The following is a 23,210-nucleotide window of genomic DNA, read 5'->3' on the forward strand; positions in this document are numbered from 1 at the left end:
GCAAAACAGTGAATTAAGAACCGTTTCATGGTTAAGCAAAAAAAAAAATGAAATAGTCAAGTCAAGTATTGAATCTAGTACTGCTTTAGTGAGTGAAAGAACACAAGGAGTAAATCTCGTATCCAAGGCCAGCCACTACAAGTCGCAGATCTGGGCAGTTCATTAGTAGTTTCTTTAGCATGGTGTTTGACCAGCCTAATCCATTTCTGTAATTATATATTCATCAGCATCTTGCTGTAGTTATTTCTATGCAAAATCTACTTGATAACCATAGATTTACCATGATGTCCATGTGAAGGCTTAAGTGTTCCAACAAAATAGGCACATCATCTTTTTCTCGGATGCCATCTTTCCTCCTCCCATATATCTCTGCTTTTCCCTCTAGTGGTATGTAAAATGGGCCTTGCCAGGTGGCACTAACGATTGATAGTCAAATACCAAGTCGAAAGGACTTAGGTGAGTATGCACACAAAAAAAAAGGTAAGAAAACCATCAGAACTCCAACATATTACATAAGAAAGCATATGCATAGTACAAGGCCATCTAGGTTTATGCTGCAGTAGGTAGATTATTGTTAATAGATCAAGGCAGCAGATATATGTACTTTCATGGTATTGAACCCCTCTGTACAACTACAAAAGACTGTAATACCTGCGGACAATCAAACTTCCTAAATATTGTAGTTTCCTCATGTAGGAAAAAGACATTGAAGATGATAATGTTCTAATGGAAACAACAAGACATGCCATGAAAGTATGCAGGGGCATTCCCTAATGAACAAACTACTCTCCCACATTAGAATTCACCAACCATCAGTAGGACCAGACTTGAGATTGATAAATCTCAGCCCTACCAAGCAGCAGAGGCCTGGTTGAGTTAAACTTTAACAGACCAAGAGAAATGTGTCCGAATTCAACCATTTTTATAGGAAAAAATGCACACACACACACACACACACACATATATATAGACACACATAGAGATGCCCGTAATGAATAAGTAAGAAGAGCATCAAGGAAAACAAAATTAAAAGGAAAAAAAGAGAAAGCAGAATAAGATGAAAATGGATAAAATCATCGGTTTCTCCTAGTCAGTAACAACTGATTAATTTGGGGAAATCTCCAGCCGTAGTCAAAATGCAGATACTTGTTAATGTTCAAGATTGTCACACAAAGTTAAACGCTTAAGCTGATACCCGAATCAAATGCCCCCTGCCACAGCTCTATGAACCAAATGGGTGGTCTTCTTCTCTCTTTTTCTTCGATCGCTGCTAATTGGAGAGAGATCAAAGATTTAGAGAGAGGGGCCGACGGCCCTCAATCCAGAGAGAGATACCTGCAACTAATATACACTCTGCTACTGTGAGTGAGAGAAAGAGGGAGAGATAGAACAGGGAACGTGAGGTTAAAAAACCAACCTTCGACGGTGATGGCGCAACGGTGATGGCATGGTGGCAGTCGGTAGTTGCAGAACCGACAGGCGACGGGGAGGACGAGCCGATGGGTGATGGGAAGGACCGGAGGAGGCAGTCAAAGACTCGCAGTCTCACAGATCAGCAGAGGACTAGAGGAGAACGACGGTCGATGTCGACGACTCGACGGAGAGAATGAAAGTATGAAACGAAGGTTTCAACCTAACCAAAGTTAATTTTTTTTTAAAAGAAAAATTATTTTTTTAAGTTACTGTCGGGCTTCTCAGCCCTCGACGATCACAGCCTCAAGCTGGAGCCCAACACATTTAAGTACTGGGCTGGCCCAGGACTGATAAGAGGGCCCCGTTAAGCATTTTTTCAGGGTCCTAGAATCGGGCCCAAGTCGGGCCGAGTATCAGGTACCCAACGGCGATCCGGCCCAATGCCCAGGCTTATTCCCAAATCCCCTAGAGAAAGTTGCAATCGCAGAGAAATGGAATGGTTGAGTAATTTTCTGGTAGGATTCTTTTAGAATAAAGACACTGTTGCGAACCAACTCTAGGTCCAGCCGAGTGCCGTCGACAGAGTGGCCAAGGCTGGTTGGGATCGTGCCAAAGGAGCGCAACTGTGGCCATAGACACAACAGGAAGAGGCTGAAGCTAGTGGCAGCGCAAGAAGAGCTCCAGCCGAAAGAGGCTGTAGCCCAACGCGCAGCCATAGAAGGTTGACAGCCAAAGGAAGATGGCCCGCACCAGGCCAAAGGCATCCTGAGAGGTCCAGCAGAGCAAGGAGGCTGCAATAGGACTTGCGGTCGAGGAAGGACACTACCCGAAGAAAAGAAACTTCAGCCTCGGCCGAGAGGATAGAAGGAGGCTGTCCGGGAAAGGCCACCTAGGTGTGGTCAGCATTGGAGCTGCGGACCTGGCCAGGCTGTGACCGATGTCTCAAGATAGAGCACCAGGCTACCACCACAGGCCCGGACGAGCAATGCCAACTAGGCATGACCTTAGGGATGCCGCCTGGCGAGTGCGTAGAGGAGAAGCCACCGAGTGACAGTATTAAGACCATTGAGGCAAGTCAAGGTCAGGGGCGCGGAGCACCAAGAGCAGCACATTGACAGTCGGAAACCCAGGTGCAATAGCTAAATATAGCCTTCTAGCCATCGTAGAGCAATGGAGTAAGGCGGTAGAGAAGGGCTACATGCAGGGTTAATGCGCAGAGGGGCAATCGCCAACGACAGGATCAGATTGGATTCTACATTCGGCAAGTAAAAAGCAACCAGAATAGCCAAGCCACATACTTTGAAAGTTCAGTAGAGCCAGTGGAATCCAGCCCTAGGTCCAGTCCAGCCCGAGTCCATCTAAGAGAATCTAGGATTGAGTCTAATCTATCGTCAAGTCTTATTTTGAGTCCGTCTAAGTGAGTCAAGGGGTAGGCGCGTCTAGGAGTGAGTGTCTCGAGTTGTTTTTCTCTTTTATTTGTTTGAGTCATTTTGATTGAATCCGTATCGGTTTAGGTTGATGTGAACCGGGATGCGCGGGTTATATAAACCCGTTCAAGTTGTAACTTGGGAATCTTCTACGAATTTAATCAAATCATATTTTTGAGTAGTAGGCATTGCCTCTCTCTCCTCCACCAGAGTGGTGTGATCTCCCCGCCGTGTAGGCGTGAAACCCCACCGTGTAGGTGTGTATCCCCCGCCATGTAGGCGTGTAAAAGCTCTCAACCTGTGGCTGTGGTTGAGAAGAAGAAGAGGAAGCCGACGAAAGTGGTGGCAGACGGAAAACCACCATTGCCGACGAGCTCCTACGCGTAAGTACTCCGAAACCTCACCTTCTCCTCGCGGTGCATTTGTCTTCAACCACAGAAAGCATTTAGAGGCCGGAGGAGAATTCAGGAAGGCCTGTGACGCAACCGATCGGGACTACTGGTTGGGCAATTCCGTAGGCAACGACAATCCGGTGGTGAACGAAAAGGTAGGTATCAGAGCTATCCTCAGTTCTACCTCATTATTCTCCGTAGAAGACCTTGCAAAAGTTCACCCTAGTAGATCGCCTTCTCCCCGAGCAGATCGGGAAGAAAGTAGTTGGAAAGGTGAGCCAACGTCCGGTCCAAGCCAGCCCATTGGCTTCGGCTCTAGTAGGCGGCTCTCCCCTTGCGAACCAAGGAGATTGTTGCCGAAAAAGTCGTAGCTAAGCCAGGCTTAGCTAGGTCTTGCATGGAGATAACCCGAGGGCTACCCGACTCTTGCCGCTAGAAGGCCGGTGAGGACTAGGTATCCTCTTGGTGAACCGAAGCCAAGCAGTGCGCGGAAGTAAGTCAAGAGTTTCCCGACTTTTTCTGGTAGATGACCAGTGAGGATTACGTATCCTCTTGGCAACCTGATGCCAAGTACTTCCTCGGCCTCGCCTTCATCCTAGCCTCGATCTGAAAGCGACCACGAGTATGGAGAGGGGCTGTGATAATCTCCCCGCGCCACTTCTCAAAGTGTTCAATGCTCCAGCCTTCAGTCTCCACCATCCAACACGCCACGTGTTTCCATCCGAGGGCCCATGCCCGTCAAGCTTCCAAGGCGCCATCAAGCCATCATTCTCCACCGCTCATCTTGCCACGTGTCAACACCGTGGGGCTCAAGCCCTTCGAGTCCCAACGGCGCATTTAAGGTAATTAAATACTCACCTCGCCTTCATCTCCCCTCTCGCTCGTAAACCCCCTCATTCAATCTCGTATTCTTTCTCCCCGGCTTAATTCCTTCTTTTCGTCCGAGCCCTTCCATAACTCCTTGCAAAGTCCCTAGTTGGTCCTTAACTTCCCCATTCAATCCCGAGCTTAGCCTTAACCAACCGCTTAACTCCCTCATCCCTTACCGAGACTAGCCATCACTCCTACTCCTAGTCCTGAGTTCCCCCTCATGAGTCCGAGCTTAGCCTTAACTCTCTCCCTAATTCCGAGTCCAACCATAACTCCCCTCGTAACCTCGCACCCTCTTGACTCCTCCTCGTGACCATGAGCCCTTAACTTCCTCCAACTTCCAAGTCGCGGTTGACCTTCACCTAGACCTAGCTGAGTCAACCCAGTCACCCCTAGCTTACCCAAAATCGACCTAACCCGCGCATCCACCTCGGGTTAGCCCAGACCACACCCATTCCTCCAGCCGTTCACACTCACCTTTGTCATCGGCTAGGCGGGCCGAGCACCATTGGCCATTGCATCACCCTCGGCACTCTCCACCGCGGCTCCCCAACAGTCATTGCCGAGCCCCTTCGTAGCACTTCCGTGCCATCGGCAAGTTGGGCCGAGACCCTTGCGCATCATTGCCAACCACGGCCAGGTGGGCCGCCTCCATCTATCGGCAGATCGACATGCCCTCGGTTAGGCGGACCGAGCCACTCCCCCTCCTCTACCAGTGTGTGCCGTAGTCCATGATAGTAGATTAGTGTTTGTTTTAGTTTGTTTTGCTAATATGAGTTTGTTTTAGTTAGGTTTCGATTTTAAGCTCCCCTGAGTGGTCTTGGGTAGAGGATTTGCCTTAGGGTAGTGATTTCATAGTCACCGGGTTTTCGGTCCTCAACAGTTGGTATCAGCCAGGTTGGGAGGCACAACCGATTGCTTCATGGTTGTCTCAGAGCAAGCAGACGGCAAGCAGTAGAACAACTGATCTACCAACCACAACAGTTGGTATTAGAGCACGCTTGGGGACTTCAACAGTCATTTTTTCTATTTAGTTGCTTTTGAATTTAGTAGAAGAATTCCAGCCATGTCTCCATGGGATAGTGAAAACTCGGATGATAGTCATCCCATAGTCAATACTCGAAAGACTATGAGTCGTATGAGCCGAATAAGGACTACTAAGACAATGAGGTATACAACCTATACCCGGATGAAGATTCAAAGGTTCCAGACGAGTGCAGCCAGCAAGAGGAAGGTAACTTAGATTAGTCGTCCAACCCGAGTGAAGACTCAGACGAAGAGCCGGCTGAGGAGTTCGAGGAAGAGTTGGCCGAGTAAGAGGAGACAGAGCAAGAACGCGAAGACGATGAGCGGTCTTCTAACGGTGAGGATGATGATCCTCCCCCCTCCAGTGTCACAAACTCTCAGTCTGGAGCGGCTGAGCGACATGAGTTTAATCATTACAACATGCTGGGAGACACTTCAGGATCACGTAGCTACGAGAACCACTACACCCAGTGGAGAAACATGATAAGCCCGCCAATCAGGCGCCGTCTAAGGACGAGGCACACAGCCCATCTTGGCCAACCTCGGGTTTGAAAGGTGGATCAACAACGTCAAAGGGCAAGGCGCACGCAATGGAGGTTGAACCACATCGCCGTAGTAGACGGCAATCTGATGAACATGGCACCTCACCCCTGGAAGCACACAAACCACGGGAGCAAAGGAGTCAATCCTAACCGGAACCTGCAGTCAGGCCCAGGAAGATCAGTGATGCTAAAGCCTACCGGCGCGCATATGCCAACCAACCGGAAAGAGCTCCTTCGGTTGTACCTATCATGGGCAGCCTTGAGATTAGGGCTACAGTGCAACCGATCGAAGGGAGCACCCCGAAAGACCGGAGATGCTCGGGCCTATCGATGAGCGTATGCCAGCCAGCCAGCGAGCAACCCTGAAGCAAGTTCCCAGCCGCAACCAACAGAGGTGTTCAAACCAAGGTAGACCGGGAATGCTATGGCTTATCGGCGAGCATTTAGCAACACCCTCGCAAACCTCCCACTATTCGGAACCCCAGGGAACACCCAAGCAATCACAAGTTTCCCTCAGCATGAGGCGACCGACAAGGTGAGAAGGACGGGGAATGCCAAGGCATATCGGCGGATGTTTGCCAACTGTCCAAGAAGCACTAGCCCGAGCCAAAGGGAATGGATACCTGCCATCAACATGATGGACAGACCGACAGTGCTTGAGCAAACCAGCCCGGCGGAATCATGGACTTCAACCGATTGGATAGGAGAAGTCAACCGTGCATGCCAAAGCCTGGATCAACTCATGGGCGAAATCGAGGTAGCGGCAATAGAGGCCGCAACAACCTAAGGGACCGCAGCCCTTAGCCAACTTCCTAAGGAGGGTGGTTATAGTCGATCACCCGAGAAGGCTATGGCAAGAAGCAGAAAGGAAGCCCTACAGAGGTAGGCATTTGGAGAGATCGGCGTAGAAAGGAGCTTGAACATGGAGGTTGAGCCACTTCCAAGCAGGGCACTAGCTGAAAGGCTAAGTTCACCCAGGCTGTTCCCAATACCCTGGATGGTATCCGAACTTGATCCCCTGGAAGAGATACTTCTGGCATGCTACAAGCCGTCGACTAGCCCGGACTCTTTCCAAGAGGCCGAACGGTGCCGAAACTCGTCAGAAGGCACGACGAACAAGAGCCCACCCCCAGGTGAGAAGAAAAGAGGCGATCGACATCTGTCTCTATAGCGCCTCAGGCAAAGCCTAAGGAGGGTGGAGCTACACCAGCCGAAGGTCTAACCATGGCTTTGGAGGTGGGCACAGGCAAGGAGCCCCATGCCCCGCCTATACAAGGGCCTTGTAAGAGAAACCCCACACCATTGAGTGTACTCGGTCAAAGGCAGAGAGCACTGGCCCAGGGGTTGGAGTGGTTAACACTAGGAAGGTGCACAATGGAAACATGGGCATGTATACTGATGGCACCCAATGGACGGAAAGAGCAACGAAGAGTAGAGAGCTTCGCAAACTCTGAACAACATGAAGGACATCGGGGGACACTGTTAGGAAAACTTCTTCACGAATATGGTCCCAAGCTGAGAGAGGAACAAATGAAGTTGTTAGCAACTAGGCCAGCTATGAGAATAACTCAAGTTTACTCCAGAGGGCCAAGGAAGGTGTTTCCCCAAGGAAAGATTTTCGTTGAACTCCTACCAAGAGACTATGGACCAAACCAAGATGAAGAAGGACCATTGAAGGAAGAAGAGGAGCTTCGGTCTTACCTCCAGGAGACTATAGCAAGAGCTTGGGGTCAAGCTCTATGTAAGGAGAGTGGACTATTGCGAACCAACTCTAGGTCCAGCCGAGTGCCGTCGACAGAGTGGCCGAGGCTGGTTGGGAACGCGCCAAAGGAGCGCAACTGTGGCCATAGCCACAATAGGAAGAGGCTGAAGCTAGTGGAAGAGCAAGAAGAGCTCCAGCCGAAAGAGGCTGCAGCCCAATGCGCGGCCATAGAAGGCCGGCAGCCGAAGGAAGATAGCCCGCCCTAGGCCAAAGGCATCCTAAGAGGTCCGACAGAGCAAGGACGAACAGAGAGCAAGGAGGCTGCAATAGGACTTGCGGTCGAGGAAGGACGCTGCCAGAAGAAAAGAAACCTCAACCTCGCCCGAGAGGATAGAAGGAGGCTGTCAGGGAAAGGCCACCCAGGTGTGGTCAGCATTGGAGCCGCGGACCTGGCCAGGCTGTGGCCGATGTCTCAAGACAGAGCACTAAGCTACCACCACAGACCCGGACGAGCAATGCCAATCAGGCGCGACCTTAGGGCTGCCGCCTGGCGAGTGCGTAGATGAGAACCCGTCGGGCAACAATAGTAAGACCATTGAGGCAAGTCAAGGCCAGGGGTGCGGAGCACCAAGAGCAACACATGGACAGTCAGACGCCCAGGTGCCATCATAGAGCAATGGTGTAAGGCGGTAGAGAAGGGCTACATGTAGGGTTAATGGGCAGAGGGGTAGTCTCCAGCCATAGGGTCAAATTGGATTCTACATTCGGCAAGCACAGAGCAACCTGAGCAGCCAAGCTGCATACTTTGAGAGTTCAGTTGAGCCAGTGGAATCCAGCCCTAGGTTCAGTCCAGCCCGAGTCCGTCTTGGAGAGTCTAGGATTGAGTCTAATCTAGTGTTTAAGTGAGTCAAGGGATAGGCGTGCTAGAAGTGAGTGTCTCGAGTCATTTTGCTCTTTTATTTGTTTGAGTCATTTTGATTGAATCTGTATCGATTTAGGTTGATGTGAAACGGGATGCGCGGGTTATATAAACCCGTTCAAGTTGAAACTTGGGAATCCTTTGTAATTTTAATCAAATCATATTTACGTGTAGTAGGCACAACCTCTCTCTCCTCCACCCGGTGTGATCTCCCCGCCATGTAGGCGTGAAACCCCACCGTGTAGGCATGTATCCCTTGCCGTGTAGGCGTGTAGAAGCTCTCTACCCGTGGCTCTGCTTGAGAAGAAGAAGAGGAAGCCGACGAAAGTGGTGGCGGTCAGAAAACCACCATTGCCAATGAGCTCCTACGCGTAAGTACCCCGAAACCTCACCTTCTCCCCGCGGTGCATTTGTCTTCAACCACGGAAGACATCTAGAGGCCAGAGGAGAATTCGGGAAGCTTGTAACTCGGGGTGCACAATGAGTCGAGCTACTCGAGCTCGAGTCGTTTAAGCTGGACTCGTAAGCGAGTTCGAGTTGCTTCATTAGTTAAACGAGTCGAGCTCGAGTTCACGAGCCGGCTCGTTTAACTAATCGAGTCGAGCTCGAGTTCACTCAAGTGGACTCGTTAAAGCTCAACTTGGCTCGTCTTTAAAATATCGGTTTTAAAAAAACCGGTTTGAAACCGTCTCAGGTGGGAAATGAAAAGTTTTACTTTTAACGTTTGAGTTTTAGCTTTTAGGTTTTGTTTTTGAGTTTTCATTCTCCCTCCCTCCGACTCTCCGCCGTGACGCCGTCTCTCATCTCTTCTCGAAAGTTCGAAACTTCTCCCTCCTTCTCTTCTCCATCTGAAACTTCTCCAGTTCTCCTTCGCTTCAGGCTTCAGCCCAAGGTTCCTACGTGTCATCGTGTGCTCTGCTCTCCATTCTCCGCTTCAGCCTTCTCCCTTCAGCAGCTCCTGATGCAACTAGGGATGTCCCTTTACGCCACCCATAGATCCTCTCCTGGTCAGATCTGTGCATCTCTGCCTCTCCACCACAGGTAACCATCTCTTTCTATCTCTCTCTCTCGTTGTTGTTCGTCTACCGTGAAAGAGCTGCTTTTTTTTTGTTCAGATCTATGAAGGCGAAGGAGTGATTTTGGAAGAGTGAAGGCTTTTTGCAGAGGCCTATGAGAGGAGAAGCGGTCCTCTTTGTTGGTCATAGTTGTCATCATCAGTTTTTGTAATTAGTTAAACCCTAATTTCTCCATTTTGTGCATCTACTCTGTAATCAACTCGTTCCTCTTTCCAATTTATTGATTCATTCATTTTCCTTTATTTTCTGTGGTTATTCTTTCGATTTTGAGTTTGACGAGCACGATAATGAGTTGGGTTTTGGTTCTCGGGTGTGGGGGATTTTTGGAGTTTCTGATACGATGGTTGAGTAATTGCTTACCGTTACAGTTTCATAGATTTTTGTTTCTTAATTTTTTTCTGACAGTGGGGGATGCCTCGTTCTAATATTATCTGATGCTACTGTGCATGTAGTTGAACATTTACGTTTTATAGGATGTCCAGACAAGGTAACTGATGTTGTGCTTGGGAAGGGAAAACCTGTTGAAGAATCTGACCCTGAATATGAGAAACTGAAACAATATATTTTTGAGCTAGAAGAGCACCTGGCTGAAGCACAAAAGCAGGCATTTCGTCTTGTGAAGAGACACAGAGGTATTCAACAACTTGAGAGGAAAAGTCATTTATTTGTTTCTTTTTTCCTGTTTGAGCGCCAGCTTCCTGCTGTTTTTTGAAGAATTCAATTTAGTTAAAAGCAGGCCATCTTTTCCTACAATTTTGCCAAATTAAGACTGATTTAATATTATTTTGCTATTTCTCAGAGTTGGGACAATCCTTGTTTGACTTTGGAAAGGCAGACAAGCTCTTAGGTGCTTGTGAGGGAAATTCTCTTGGTAAAGCGTTTTCAGATTTTGGCATGCAAGCTGAAATATTGTCTTACAAGCTTCAGAATGAGGAATCTTTAATCATAAGTTTGAAGATAATGTAACTCTAAAAACAAACTGTATTAATCTTGATTACGTACTACTGATTTATTGTGTAAACAAAATTCTGAAATGATATCTGACTTGACTTCCAATGAAGGCCCACAATGTATTGATGAACTTTAAAGTGCCTTTAAAGGATTATGCACAAGCTGTGCAATCAATAAAGGTGGGTTCACAATAATTGTTTTCTCTATGAGATTAATAGGGATATGCTAGGGAGCAGGGAACTGGAGGAAAGCTCTAACCAATTTTATTCAATTACAGATAGATGAAAGGCATGACTGGGCTTGTTTATTTATTTGCCTATTTCGTATTTTTGTTTTGGCATAGGCTACCATGGCAGACCGAGCAAATGCTTTCAGGCAGCAATGTGAATTGACAGAAATAGCAAAGTTGAAGGAGATTAACCTGTGAGGCTCCATAGTTACTTCATACACTGTTTAGTTATACTTGATGATGTACAGTAAATCAATAAATTTAACTTTATATATGTGTTTTTTTTGCACCAATTCCCCAGCAGCGCTGCATGGGAACTTTCTTTATATGGGTGTTTTATTTTGTTGTCTTAAGGCATTTTGCTTAATCATGTTATTCTTGCATGGCAGTGAGAGACTGATGCTGGCTCGATCTGAAAAGGCAGCAGAAGCAGAAATAGAGTGCAAGGAAGTAAGTGCTTATAATATCGCAATTATACAGTTTTTGGTTTTTATTACTTGATCCTGATATTTAGAACGGAAGTCTGCAGCATTCTTAGTCTCATCCACTTGTTAGCTTGAAAGATTGGACCTGTTGATGGCTCTATTGAGCATTTATTGATTTTAAGCATATTTTTGCAAGCTATCTGGTAGAATTGAGCAGGATTCTGTATCAGCTGGCAATCTTGTCAGTGATTCTCATAGTGGGCTTCCTAATTGACCATGTGAATTTTACAGAATGGAATGACTCCATTGCATCTAGCTGTTTGGCATTTTCTTCAATCTAAAGACTCTGCAACTGTGGAGGCATTGCTCACTTACAATGCAGATTGTAGTGCTACTGATAATGTATGACTTACTACATTTAAGAAGGAAATTTTTCCAGTTGGTTTTGTTTTGTAGGAGATACTAATATGACACAGTTTTTTCAGGAAATCATCTTTTACATGTCCGTGAATAAATAGTTGATTTATATGTCTTTGTAAGTGTTGGGAGGCTGGAATGTGATTCTGAGAATTGTCATGCATGTGCTAAGTTTAATTTTTGTTTTCCTTTGTTACCAAAATCTTGTTTCTGCTGCAATAGATAAGTTTTATTTTTGTGTTCCTTGGAAACGAGTTAATCGAGCCTTAATCGAGCTCGATAAGGATGAGGATTCCCAAACGAGTTTATCGAGCCTTAATCGAGCTCTAGCTTAACAAGGAAGGATGATTAGTCTCAAACGAGTTTATCGAGCTTAATCGAGTCGAGCTCGACACGTGACTATCGAGTCGAGTTCGAGCTAGTCTAGTCGAGCTATTTTCGAGCTCGAGTTGAGTCGAGCTCAATGTCTTACTTAGTCGAGCCAAGTTCAAGCTGGCCGAGCTCGGGCTCGACTCGGCTCATGTTCAGCCCTACCTGTGATGCAACCGACCGGGACTGCTGGTTGGGTAATTCCATAGGTAACGACAATCTGGCGGTGAACGGAAAGGTAGGTACCGGAACTCTCCTCGGTTCTACCACGTTGTTCTCCATAGAAGACCATGCGAAAGTTCACCCTAGTAGATCGCCTTCTCCCCGAGCACATCAGGAAGAAAGTAGTCGGAAAGGTGAGCCAATGTCCCGTCCAAGCAAGCCCAATTGCTTCGGCTCTAGTAGGCGGCTCTCCTCTTGCGAACCAAGGAGATTGTTGGCGGAAAAGTCGTAGTTAAGCCAGGCTTAGGTAGCTCTTGCGTGGAGGTTACCCGAGGGCTACCCGACTCTAGCCGGTAGAAGGTCGGTGAGGATTAGGTATCCTCTTGGCGAACTAAAGTCTAGCAGTGCCCGGAAGTAAGTCGAGAGTTACCAGACTCTTGCTGGTAGATGGCTGGTGAGGATTAGGTATCCTGTTGGTGACCCGTCGCCAAGTACTTCCTCGGCGTCACCTTCATCTTAGCCTCCATCCGAAGGCGACCACAAGTGTGGAGAGGGGCTGTGATCATTCCAGCAGCCCCGCAAGAATCGCCTAGTTGAGTTGGAAACATTGGTCTAAGTCGCATTCAAATCCATGCACGGACGGCGACCAAGGAGGAACAACCTGGATTGCAAGTTGCGCGGCCGAAATCTTTGCCGCTGCTACTTTCCCGACGACATCCCAACCGCCACTCACTGGCTTCCCAACTACCTTGGCAAGAAGGCCGATTCATCTTTCAGGGAAGCATTAATCACTTTCAGGGTCCCGAAGCGCATTAATCTCCCCGCGCCACTTCCCAAAGTGTTTAATTCTCCAACCTTCAATCTCCGCCATCCAACACGCCACGTGTCTCCATCTGAGCGCCCACGCCCTTCAAGCTCCCAAGGCGCCATCAAGCCATCATTCTCCACCACTCATCTTGCCACGTGTCGACACCGTGGGGCCCAAGCCCTTCGAGTCCCAAAGGCGCATTAAAGGTAAGTAAATACTCGCCTTGCCTTCATCTCCCCTCTCGCTCGAAAACCCCCTCATTCAATCTCATATTCTTCCCCCCAGCCTTAATTCCTCCTCCTCATCTGAGCCCTTCCATAACTCCTCCCCAAGTCCCTAGCTAGGCCTTAACTTCCCCATCCGTTCCTAAGCTTAGCGTTAACCAACCGCTTAACTACTTCATCCCTTACCGAGACTAGCCATCACTCCTACTCTTAGTCCCGAGTTCCCCCTTGTGAGTTCGAGCCTAGCCTTAACTCTCTCCCTAATTCCGAGTCCAACAATAACTCCCCTCGTAACCTTGCACCCTCTTAACTCCTCCTCGTGACCACGAGCCCTTAGCTCCCTCCAACTTCCAAGCCTCGGTTGACCTTGACTTAGACCTAGCTGAGTCAACCCAGTCACCCCTAGCTTAACCAAACTCGTCCTAACCCATGCATCCACCTTGGGTTAGCCCAGACCACACCCATTCTACCACTGAGCTCGTCCATTCACGCTGAGCTTAGCTACCTTCCCTTGGAGCCCGGTAGTTAGGCCCTCTCTCCAAGTGGACAGCCTCGGTAGGCGCTCCACTCCCTACCACCGTGCCCCTGCCTACACCATCCACATCCTCCATCTAGGCAGGCCGTGAGCCCTTCACACTCACCTTCGTCGTCTGCCAGGCGGGCCGAGCACCATAGGCCATCGCATCAACCTCGGCACTCTCCACCGCGGCACCCCAGCAGCCATTGCCGATCTCCATCTACAACAGCTTCCGCGTTCACCCTCTTCCCTCGGCCAAGCGGGCCGAGCCCCTTCGTAGCACTTCCACACCATCGGCAACACGGGCCGAGAGCCTTGCGCATCATTGCCGACCATGGCCATGTGGCCCGCCTCCATCCGTCGGCAGATCGATATCCCCTCGGTCAGGCGGACGGAGCCACTCCTCCTCTTCTGCCAGAGTGTGCCGTAGTCCACGACAGTAGGTTAGTGTTTGTTTTAGTTTGTTTTGCTTATTGTTTGTGTCAAGCCGGGGTTCTGTCTGGCATAGTCATTTTGTAATAGGAGTCTGTTTTAGTTAGGTTTCGATTTTAGGCTCTCCCCAAAAGGTCTTGGGTAGAGGATTTGCCCTAGGGTAGTGATTTCACTGGCACCGGGTTTTCGGTCCACACCTCTTTTACCATTTTACATCCATGCATTCCAAAGGAGAAATGTCCTCCTCGCCGGGTGCATCTTCCGCTTCAACCACTGCTGCTCACGAACGTTGAGGCCTGCGGTGAACAGGCAGTCTACCGTCTCCTTCATAGGCAAATCAGAGCAGTAGTCCTCTCCATTGAGCGGCACCACCTCTTTCATCCTAATGTCCTGGCATGGATTGGCCTCTGTCACGTTTATGTGTCCATTGGCCGCCATCCTGCTCCCATGAACCCCTTTATCCACTGCCACGTTCCCCTGGCCAGCCGGTTGTCCAGCAGCCAGCAGATCCCCCTTCCACAGCGGCCACTCTGTGGACATGGCAAACACCCTGAAAGGTATCATATCATATGAGAAAATGATACATAGGATTATCAAACAACTTAAATTGTGCCATTTGAATGAACAGCCATGGCCCATGACAAGGGATTAGAGATAAGTATGTGGTATTTACTGCCATAGGCATTGAACACGTGATAGGAGGAAAATTATATAGAAATCCTAGCTAGTTCAAGTATCAATCCTCCCACTTTGTTGGTCGAGATTTTCCAAACACTTGTACATGTAAAGCTTAGCAGTCGTTAGACAGTCGGAGCTACCCTAAAAATTAGAATAGGTTCATCGAACACTAGAACTAGATGTCCATGAATCTCTTCTAATCTGTAGGGCAGATTCATAATATACTCATAAAGTGTTCCATTTTCCAAGCGACCTATTAGTGTCTAGGGCTCATTCAATTTTATTCGTCGAAATAAGCTATGGCTCTACTTGGTCATATGCACAGGAAACACGTGCCAAGGTCCCCATGTAAAGATATCAATATATCAGACTCAAATATGATGTACGCTTAACCATATCTGTTTGGTCATATGTTCATATACTAGAATTCAAGGATGACAAAAGACTATATTATATATGAATCCAAATCCAAATTTAGAATTCAAATCTAATATGAATCTGATTTTAAATTTATATCCAAAACCGAATCCAACTTTTTAAACCTAATCTGAACTACATTCAATAATATGTTAAGACCAATTACTTGAAAATACGACGACGTTGAATATAGGAAGTTGGTTTAAAACTAAATCTGAATCGAATCCGAAGCTGGATAGATATTTATTTGAATTTGAATATGAATCTAGTAGGATGCTATTTCTTAAATTCAATTCTGAATATATCGAATGTTAATTTTTTTTTTCCATTATCTATTTCTCTTGAAACAGTTCGATTGGATATCGGATCAAAATTCTATTTTCTAACTGGGCCATGCAATTCTAATTTTTTGTCAATCTTTTTATATATTAAATGATAATATATATATTTTCTAGCATTCCACGCACTGGAAAAGGTAAATATTAACCTATCAGACTTAAAATTCGTTTCATATTATTAAACGTCACAAGTGAGAAAGATAAATATCAAATGACCAGAATTCTGCTAGCCCAAGTATCTTTTGATCTTAGTAATCAAATTAGCCAAAAATTCTGGCTGTCAACTTTTATAATAAGCTAGAAAATTTTTTGCCATTTTTGGAAATAGACATGAGTCCTCTTGGAATAATACCGGACAAACACCTGCATGACAGTATGTCCCCAGCCTTTGCTAGCAAAAAGTTGTTGCAATATGTTCAATAAAATTGGGTCCAACAAATTACTGGAAAGCAATAAGGGGTTACAAACACCTTATAAGTATTATGTGAATCTCCACAAAAGATTGTAATAGATGTATTGAACACTTGAAACCATAGTAACAAAAAACTCATTTTTTTAGAAAAAAATGCAAAAAAAGCAATAAATTAAATGGTGGTTTAATTTTGTTTTAAAAACGAGTTTCTTTTAAACCAACGTTAAAAATTAAAAAAACGTTTTTCCCTTTTTTTCCACTTTTTTTTTCATTTTTTAATACCAAACAGTTTTTGTTTTAATTATTGCAAATATACTTATCTTGTGATGTTTGTGTTATTAGTTTCTCACTTATTTTATTTCCCACATTCTTCGTTTTTTAAAATTTTTAAAATTTACTGTATTTTTTCTTTTTTTTCTCGTTTTTTTCAAGCTCACCATATTATACTTGAGAAAAGTCTCGCCGTTTAAAATTTTGAGACGTTATTTGTGACTATGCTTGAAACAATTGGTCTAGGAATTCACCCCAATATTTATTACAAGATCACCAAGCACCCATATCGTGTCTATAAGGCCAACGACCCAGGATTCCAAAATACAATGACTAAAACATTGTCAGCGGGAGCTAGAGTTCATAACTCTATGAAAACCTAGAACACCTGCTTCTCTGAGAAGAACGTCAGCAGGTGATATCATTTGACATGGGCAATGCCAATGCCATCCAACATTGTACAATAAATGGTTTGAGAGAAAAGATCAAAAGATTGGACAGTATTTTTGCTTTTCTTGTCATTTCGAGTGCTGCTCTGTAACTTCACTTTGAATGGTGTTGCACCATCTACTTCACTTTTGGTATTCGACTAAAAAAAAAAGTCTAGATTTACTCTTCCTTTTGCCTGTACTTTCTCTCTGTTCACCTAAAAGAGACTCCAATTAGCAAGTCCTGGGGTACCTCCATATCAGAAAATGAGTACAAAGAAAAAGAATAACTTGGGGTTTGTAGCAGGCATCTGAATGAGACATTTTTATTTAGGGAAGGTTAAAACCCCATTTATTTTACTTGGACTTATGAAACTTTCACAGGCCACGATTGGAAAGTGAGAGACGGATGCCAAAGAGTATTCCCTAAGGATATCAATATATCTGATTTGGATTGGATATCCAACCGAACCGATCCGAAATAATTGGATATGGAAAAAATTTAATATCCAATTAAGAAATTGAATCAGATTCGGATTTAAGAAATGTCATCTGATCAGATTCAGATTTGAAATCCGATATATATATATATCTGTTTGGACTTGGATATGAATTTGGATTGGATTTTGTTTTAATCAAATATCCTATATCTAATGCTCTTTTTTTTTTGAAATTTGGCAAAACTCTATTCGAAAATTTGAATTCGGATATAAATATAAATTCTTTTTGCATTGTGAAGTCGGATTTAAGATTTGAATTCAGATATGGCTTTTCTTTATTGGTATTCAAATCCAAATATGCGAATATCCGAAAAACTAGATATGGTTAAAGGTATACCCAATTTGAGTCTGACCTTTTGACATCCCTAATAGTTCCTCTTAGTGCATAGAGAAAATCCTAGGTGGGCAAGGGTGGATGGCCCTTGACCGCTGTATTCCATCGGAGGGGCAAGGGAGTGTGCCGGTCCTAGGTGAATGTGGTAGACAACTTGATCCATGGGCAGAGCCAGAAAATTCTAGCCAAAGGACACTAGCTATAGATTTTTGAATTTCTAAGAGGTACCAATATATAAATGAAGAAAATATTACCTAAAATATCAATATAACAATAGGAATTTCTTGTAGGTCTGTGTGTGCAATTTTTCACATAGTGCCCACACCTGCCTCCTCCCCCGTTTGGACCAACGGAGCAGATCCAGGCCGTGGAGATTGAGTTTGCGGAAGATGGGCCGATGATTTTACTTAATTCAACAATGTATTAGAGAATGACCCAGCCCTTCAGGTACACAGTATAGCTGGCTTTTATATGGCGGGCATATCCAGCCAAGAATGGATTATAGGATTATCTTCAAATCGCTTCATGAACAAAAGGGCTATGATTAGTGGCTGAGGTACATGTGGGCTGATGACGGTAATTGCCTTATTTATACGTTTGATATCTTATTACCTTTTACTTATTTATATGGGGCACCATTTAAAGTTTAAACCTTAAGATATTAGCACCTTTTAGCTATAAATTTCTTGCTTCGCCATTGACCGTGGTTTTAAATCCCAGGATTTAGGCAATTTGTAATGCAGGAGCCAAGCCACATGTAGGCAAGTCTGGGCAGTTGCCAACACAGTCATAAAAAAACAACTTACGTACATATTAGTTTACCCTATCTATTTGTGTATTTTATATGCTAATGCCACTTACTCATTTAGTTTTCTATTCTATTTTATTTTATTTTTTATATATGATGTCTCTTGAGGGGTGCAGAATTTTTGAATTATTGCTTCAGAGTCAAAAATTTCTGGCTTTGCCTCTTCGGTAATGGTTAGTTTCTAATTAAAGTGGACTATAAAGATGAGCTGTGCCCAGCGTCGAGGAACAAAACATGGTGACCGGGCATGTTCTTACAGCAAAATCAGTGAGACCCTAAGGAGGCATTGAAAGTTAAGATGGATCAAACGGTGGACATTGGGATTTTTCTTCCAAATCTTCTAGTGGAGCCATGAGTGGGCAAGCATATTCTTGACGCATCTTTGTAGTATGTCACATATTGACATTAAATTGATGCCCTGTGCTCTGAAGCATTGTAGATGACGGAAAACACACAAAGTAAACCATGCAAAGAGGACTCTTTTCCTTCTTCCTCCCTCGAGTACTGATACGAGTCCACCTAGAGTCTGTACTTCCCACGTTGGCACCTCCACTAAAGGCACTCATATTTGTTGTGAGGCTAACTTTTGTGTTTACGAGTTTTGCAAAGAACAGGTGGGCGTGGCCTCAGAGGGGAGAGAAAAGCTTAGGGTGGTTATCTATCCAAAAGCTTTTAAGGTGGATTCTAGAAGAGACAGATTTTTCTCTTGTGAGGTTAACTCCTCAAGCATAGCAGTAGAGGCTTCAAGCGGCTTTGGCGTCACTGTGAGGTTAAGAGCGCAAGGTTCATAGAAGACCTAGGTGACATTTACCTAGGAGACCTACACCCACAATGTCTAGGTGCAGAAGACCTAGGCTCACCTAGCCTAGATGAAGAAGGCTCAAACTCACCTGGTCCGAAAGAAGAAGGCCTGGGCTCACTTAGCCTAGATGAGGAAGGACCAGACTCACCTAGTCCAGAAAAGGAAGACCTAGGCCGACCAGGCTTAGAAGAAGGTGGGCTCGGCATGGAGAGGAGATCACTTCAGCCTAGCACGACTCACGTATCTTGGGCTCGAGCCCACTTCACAGATCAGACATGCGAAGCTCAGACAGACCTGGGCGAGGTGGGGGCTTAAAACCCAAATCAGATTTAGACATTTGCTTAAGTTGATTTGATTCATTTGCTTTTGTACCGCTTTCTTTACTTGATTCGGTTTGTTGGCGTCTCGTCTCGAGACCTTGCTTGGAACCGGTTTGGCACTTGTATATAAGCTAAAACCGAGACACTTTCATCATTCTTACTTAATAAAATTTTAGTTTTCTCTCCCCCTTTGCGTGAGGAGTTCCCTTGGGCCCTAGGTCATGGCTTCCATGGAAGCAATACACTGTAATACTCACCAAGCAGTGAGGATATTGCAGACCTTCGAACGATTAATGGCTGCCAGTAGCCATTGACAACAGAGTTCTACATCGTACCCGAACCAAGAAGACCTTGGATAGACAGCCGTGCCTTCACCTTGAACAGGAAGGTGTTGAGAGGAATCTGCTCTAGAGGGAGTTGAAGAAGGTGTTCACCCCGTGGTTCTGGCCGGCATCATCTTCAACTTGGACATCCGGTGGGATCTCGTCCTCAAGCTAAGTATCCCATCTTCCGAATACTTAGTGGAGGAGTTCTCGTCTTTGCCCTACCCATGATTTCAACGATCATCCAGACATTGCAATTGTGAGTCACATCTCGTCTAACAAGGTTTGGACCAGCGGTTAGACCTGGGCAACGGCCTGGGCCGGGTCTGCCCGTTGGGCCCGAACCCGGCCTAGGCCTGGCCGAATAGCCCGGGTCCCGACCCGATAGCCCGGGTCCCGCCCCGCGGCCCAGGCCAGGCCCGCCCCATAGCCCGGGTCCCGGCCTGCGGCCCGGGCCCGCCCGATAGCCCACGGCCCGGCCCAATAGCCCAGTTCTCGGCCCGCGGCCCGGTTCCCGCCCGTGGCCCGGTCCGCGGCCCGGTTCCCGCCCGTGGCCTGGCCCAGCCCGTTTGGTAATAAAAAATATTTTTAATTATAAAATAAATTTTTAGTAATATAAAATATATTTTTACTAATAAAATACATATTATTAAATTTTAAAAAATTTTAAAAAATAATTTTTAATTTATAAACGGGCCCGGCCGGGCTGACCCGGGCCGCACATCAGGCCCGGCCCGCCGGGCTGTTTTCTCGACCAGAACCCGGACCCGACCGGGCCGGGTACCGGGTGTGGATACCCGTCCCGTTACCCGGGTCTACCAGTGGTATTGATTGGAGAGGAAGATATGGTTTTGGAAGCATCATGGGGAAGAGAAGAAGCATTCGGTTGCCCTCACGAACAGCTGCCTAAATTCCTACCTTGATCTGGTATTTCTTGGCTAGGTATGGTGTCCTAAGATTACATTTGAAGACTCGAGTATTGAGGCTAAATATTGGAACGAGGAAGACAACAAAGAAGATATCCCGCGGAGAAGAAGAGAAGAAAACACGTGGAGGAGGAAAACACGGTTTTCAGTTTCTGAAAATAGCAACATGACATATCTCTGTTTAGAAAGGGATTGACGGAGATCCACCCAGAGTTTCTGCAGCCTCTATTATGGAAGGCAGCCAAATCTGCGATGGAAGTCAGCTGTTTCCGCCGCCGCAGCTCAGACGCAGCCGTTGCAGATCTGCCACTTGCAGAGGCTGTCTCCGGTGATTCCCTTGGAGTTTTCAGGCGAATCATATACCATTGGATTCATAATTAAAAGTTCTATAACATATCGAAAATTCAAGTTATTTAGAATTGATTTGACCATCGAAACCTCGTCTGCAATTTCTAGCAGCCTGTCAGCCTGTTTGCCGAATTTCATAGTGTATTTCAGAAAAGTGGTCAACATTTCGGCCAGATCCGGCCACTTCCGGCCAGAGCAGACACTTGGGTGACTAATCCCTATCCTACCCCTGCTGTGAATTAATTTGCTTTGGATTAATTAATATTTTGCATGGGTATTCTCGTCCAAGAGGGCTCTGGTAAACCCTAGCGCATAAGGGGTCGAAGAAAGCAATTGGCGCCGTCCAACTTTCCAAATCCATTTCTGACGCTTTCGGAAGGTCAGATCCACAACTGATTGACAAGAAGGACAGGTGGCACCAAGTGGAAAGAGGCGTCAACAGCTAGGGCGACGAATTTGAAAGGCACCGCAAGACGAAAGCAAAGCGCGCCAAGTGTCCCTAGTGCCCTAAAAGGAAGCTTCCATGCTTACCTCCTTTCCTCATCTCTTTGGTGACAATTTTGGGAAGTGATCAGCTGCTAAATTCATGGAGGACAGGTGGCAACTCGAGGGACAGGCGCCGGCCATTTGGTCAACCATTAGCGATGGATTAAGAAGGGTAAATAGATCGCATGCCCAAATCAAATCCATTCCAAAAGGGGGAGACGCGATCTTGCCAAATCCTCTCCTACTCTTTTGGAAAGAGGATTCCCATGCGTCTAGATACGTTGCACCTGGACGTCTCATAAAAGGAAGGAGCTAGGTGGCAGCTCGGTGCAAGGACACGTGGAGGAGGATACCTCGCCCCTCCTTGGCGAGATCTACTTTCCTATTTCCTCTCCAACGGATAAGGAAAGACTTGATTGTAGGCTAGGTGCATTGAACCTAGACACCATCCGACTAAGGCAAGAGTCCACCAAAATCCGTGGAGATCCTCAATGATCACTCAAAGGAGATTCTTCCATGATCCAAGGATGGTGATACACATCCACATTTAGGAGCTTCTAACCCTAGCTCGTGTGATGAAGGGGGCATCCACCATTCGAGATCCCGAGAAGCCGAGGTGATCAAGGAGGGAGACGACCAGTGTCCGACTAACATCCATCGTCGGAGCTTCAACCTTCTCCGGAAAAGGAGGAAGACATGCATGCTTAGGCACTTCTTAGGCTTGCTCCCCCCTATCTATGTCACTTCCTAGGGGTTACTCGATCAACCGGTGAAGTGAAATCACTCTTTTGAACTCATATACTTATTTGATTGGACTTTGATTGCTATTCTCTTGCATCTTCCCGTACGTCCATTGAAGAGGAACATGGCTGGTCCGTGGGCATAGAAGAGGTCGTGTAAGGTCGAGAAGGAGCGTAACCTTGAGGGAAGCCTCGACGTTCGCCGGCGTTCCGGCGATTGCATCCCCCTTTCTATACCAAAGACTGAGGTTAAATTGGTCTCACGGGTGAAGGCTTTCCCTCATTCGAAGTTGATTTCTTGTTAGCTTCATAACTTGATACTTGCTGGTTTGCATTTCTTGATTAATTCCAGCAAAGGACGTAAGGTGGTAACCACTACCGTGGGTGTGTTGCTGCCCGAGAGGGAAGGAACCACACTCGTCGGGCGAAATCGACGATAGCCTCCCCCAATTGACATGTTGCTAGACTCTTGGGGTTGATGGGGAATGCGGTGACGATACTCCCTCTCTCTCTTACGTTCATTCCATGATAGAATCTTGATTGTTCTTGTTTCGTTTGATTCTATCCAAAGGGAGTTTGCTGCCGGGATCTTGAAGGTAGCGGAATGCCAGAGAGCAACATCCTAGTTGCTGGAATCTCATCTTCAGTGAGCACATGGAGACCCCAAGCGAGACCTTGGGAGGTAATCTTTGTTCACCCAATAGAACCGTGGGTCAAGGGTATATTTGCGTTAGCCGTCTACGGACACTACAACCAACTGGGGTCCCTATTAGGCCGTGGGTTGAGGACACAACTCCCGAGTTGTAAGGCCTACCTAAGGGAAGGGTGTGGTTTGGCCGTTTAAGGATTGAATGGCAGGATGGTTTGCAATGAATGTATGGTTGAGTGAGGAGATAATTTCTATGTACGCTTCGATTGTAATAAGCCTACCCAATTCATTCTAGTTTTGTAGTAGGTTGAAACCGGGCTTGGGAAAGACACACTTGTACTCTCTTGACCTATCACTAAGCCGGGGTGACTGTCCGACGGGAACCAATTCTTGTATTTAACATTTAAACCTATTAAATGGCAATCTCCTCCTAGATCTTGGAGAGGATCGCTGTTGGTTCTACTTGCATTGGAGGTCCGATCCTACCAGTTGGTATCAGAGCCGTGGGAGGACTTTTAGTTACTGTTTTT

The 23,210-nt window shown here is 46.3% G+C and overlaps 1 protein-coding gene and 1 long non-coding RNA gene across 2 annotated transcripts in view; one reads left to right on the forward strand and one right to left on the reverse strand.

Moving 5' to 3' along the window:
* LOC116267012 (protein kinase STUNTED-like) overlaps window positions 1-4,723 on the reverse strand; it is a 67,264-nt gene extending 62,541 nt beyond the window's left edge. Inside the window, exon 1 of the mRNA XM_031648555.2 lies at window positions 4,609-4,723. Coding sequence (XP_031504415.1) covers window positions 4,609-4,723 — 115 coding nt within the window. The remainder of the gene's footprint in view (window positions 1-4,608) is intronic.
* Window positions 4,724-10,154: 5,431 nt separating this feature from the next.
* Window positions 10,155-11,008, forward strand: LOC116267014 (uncharacterized). The gene is made up of 3 exons (XR_007572009.1): window positions 10,155-10,497; window positions 10,662-10,741; window positions 10,937-11,008. It is a non-coding gene; the product is annotated as an uncharacterized LOC116267014 (long non-coding RNA).
* Window positions 11,009-23,210: the final 12,202 nt, after the last annotated feature.

This window comes from Nymphaea colorata, chromosome 13 (genome assembly GCF_008831285.2).
Source record: "Nymphaea colorata isolate Beijing-Zhang1983 chromosome 13, ASM883128v2, whole genome shotgun sequence".
NCBI classification, from domain to species: domain Eukaryota; kingdom Viridiplantae; phylum Streptophyta; class Magnoliopsida; order Nymphaeales; family Nymphaeaceae; genus Nymphaea; species Nymphaea colorata.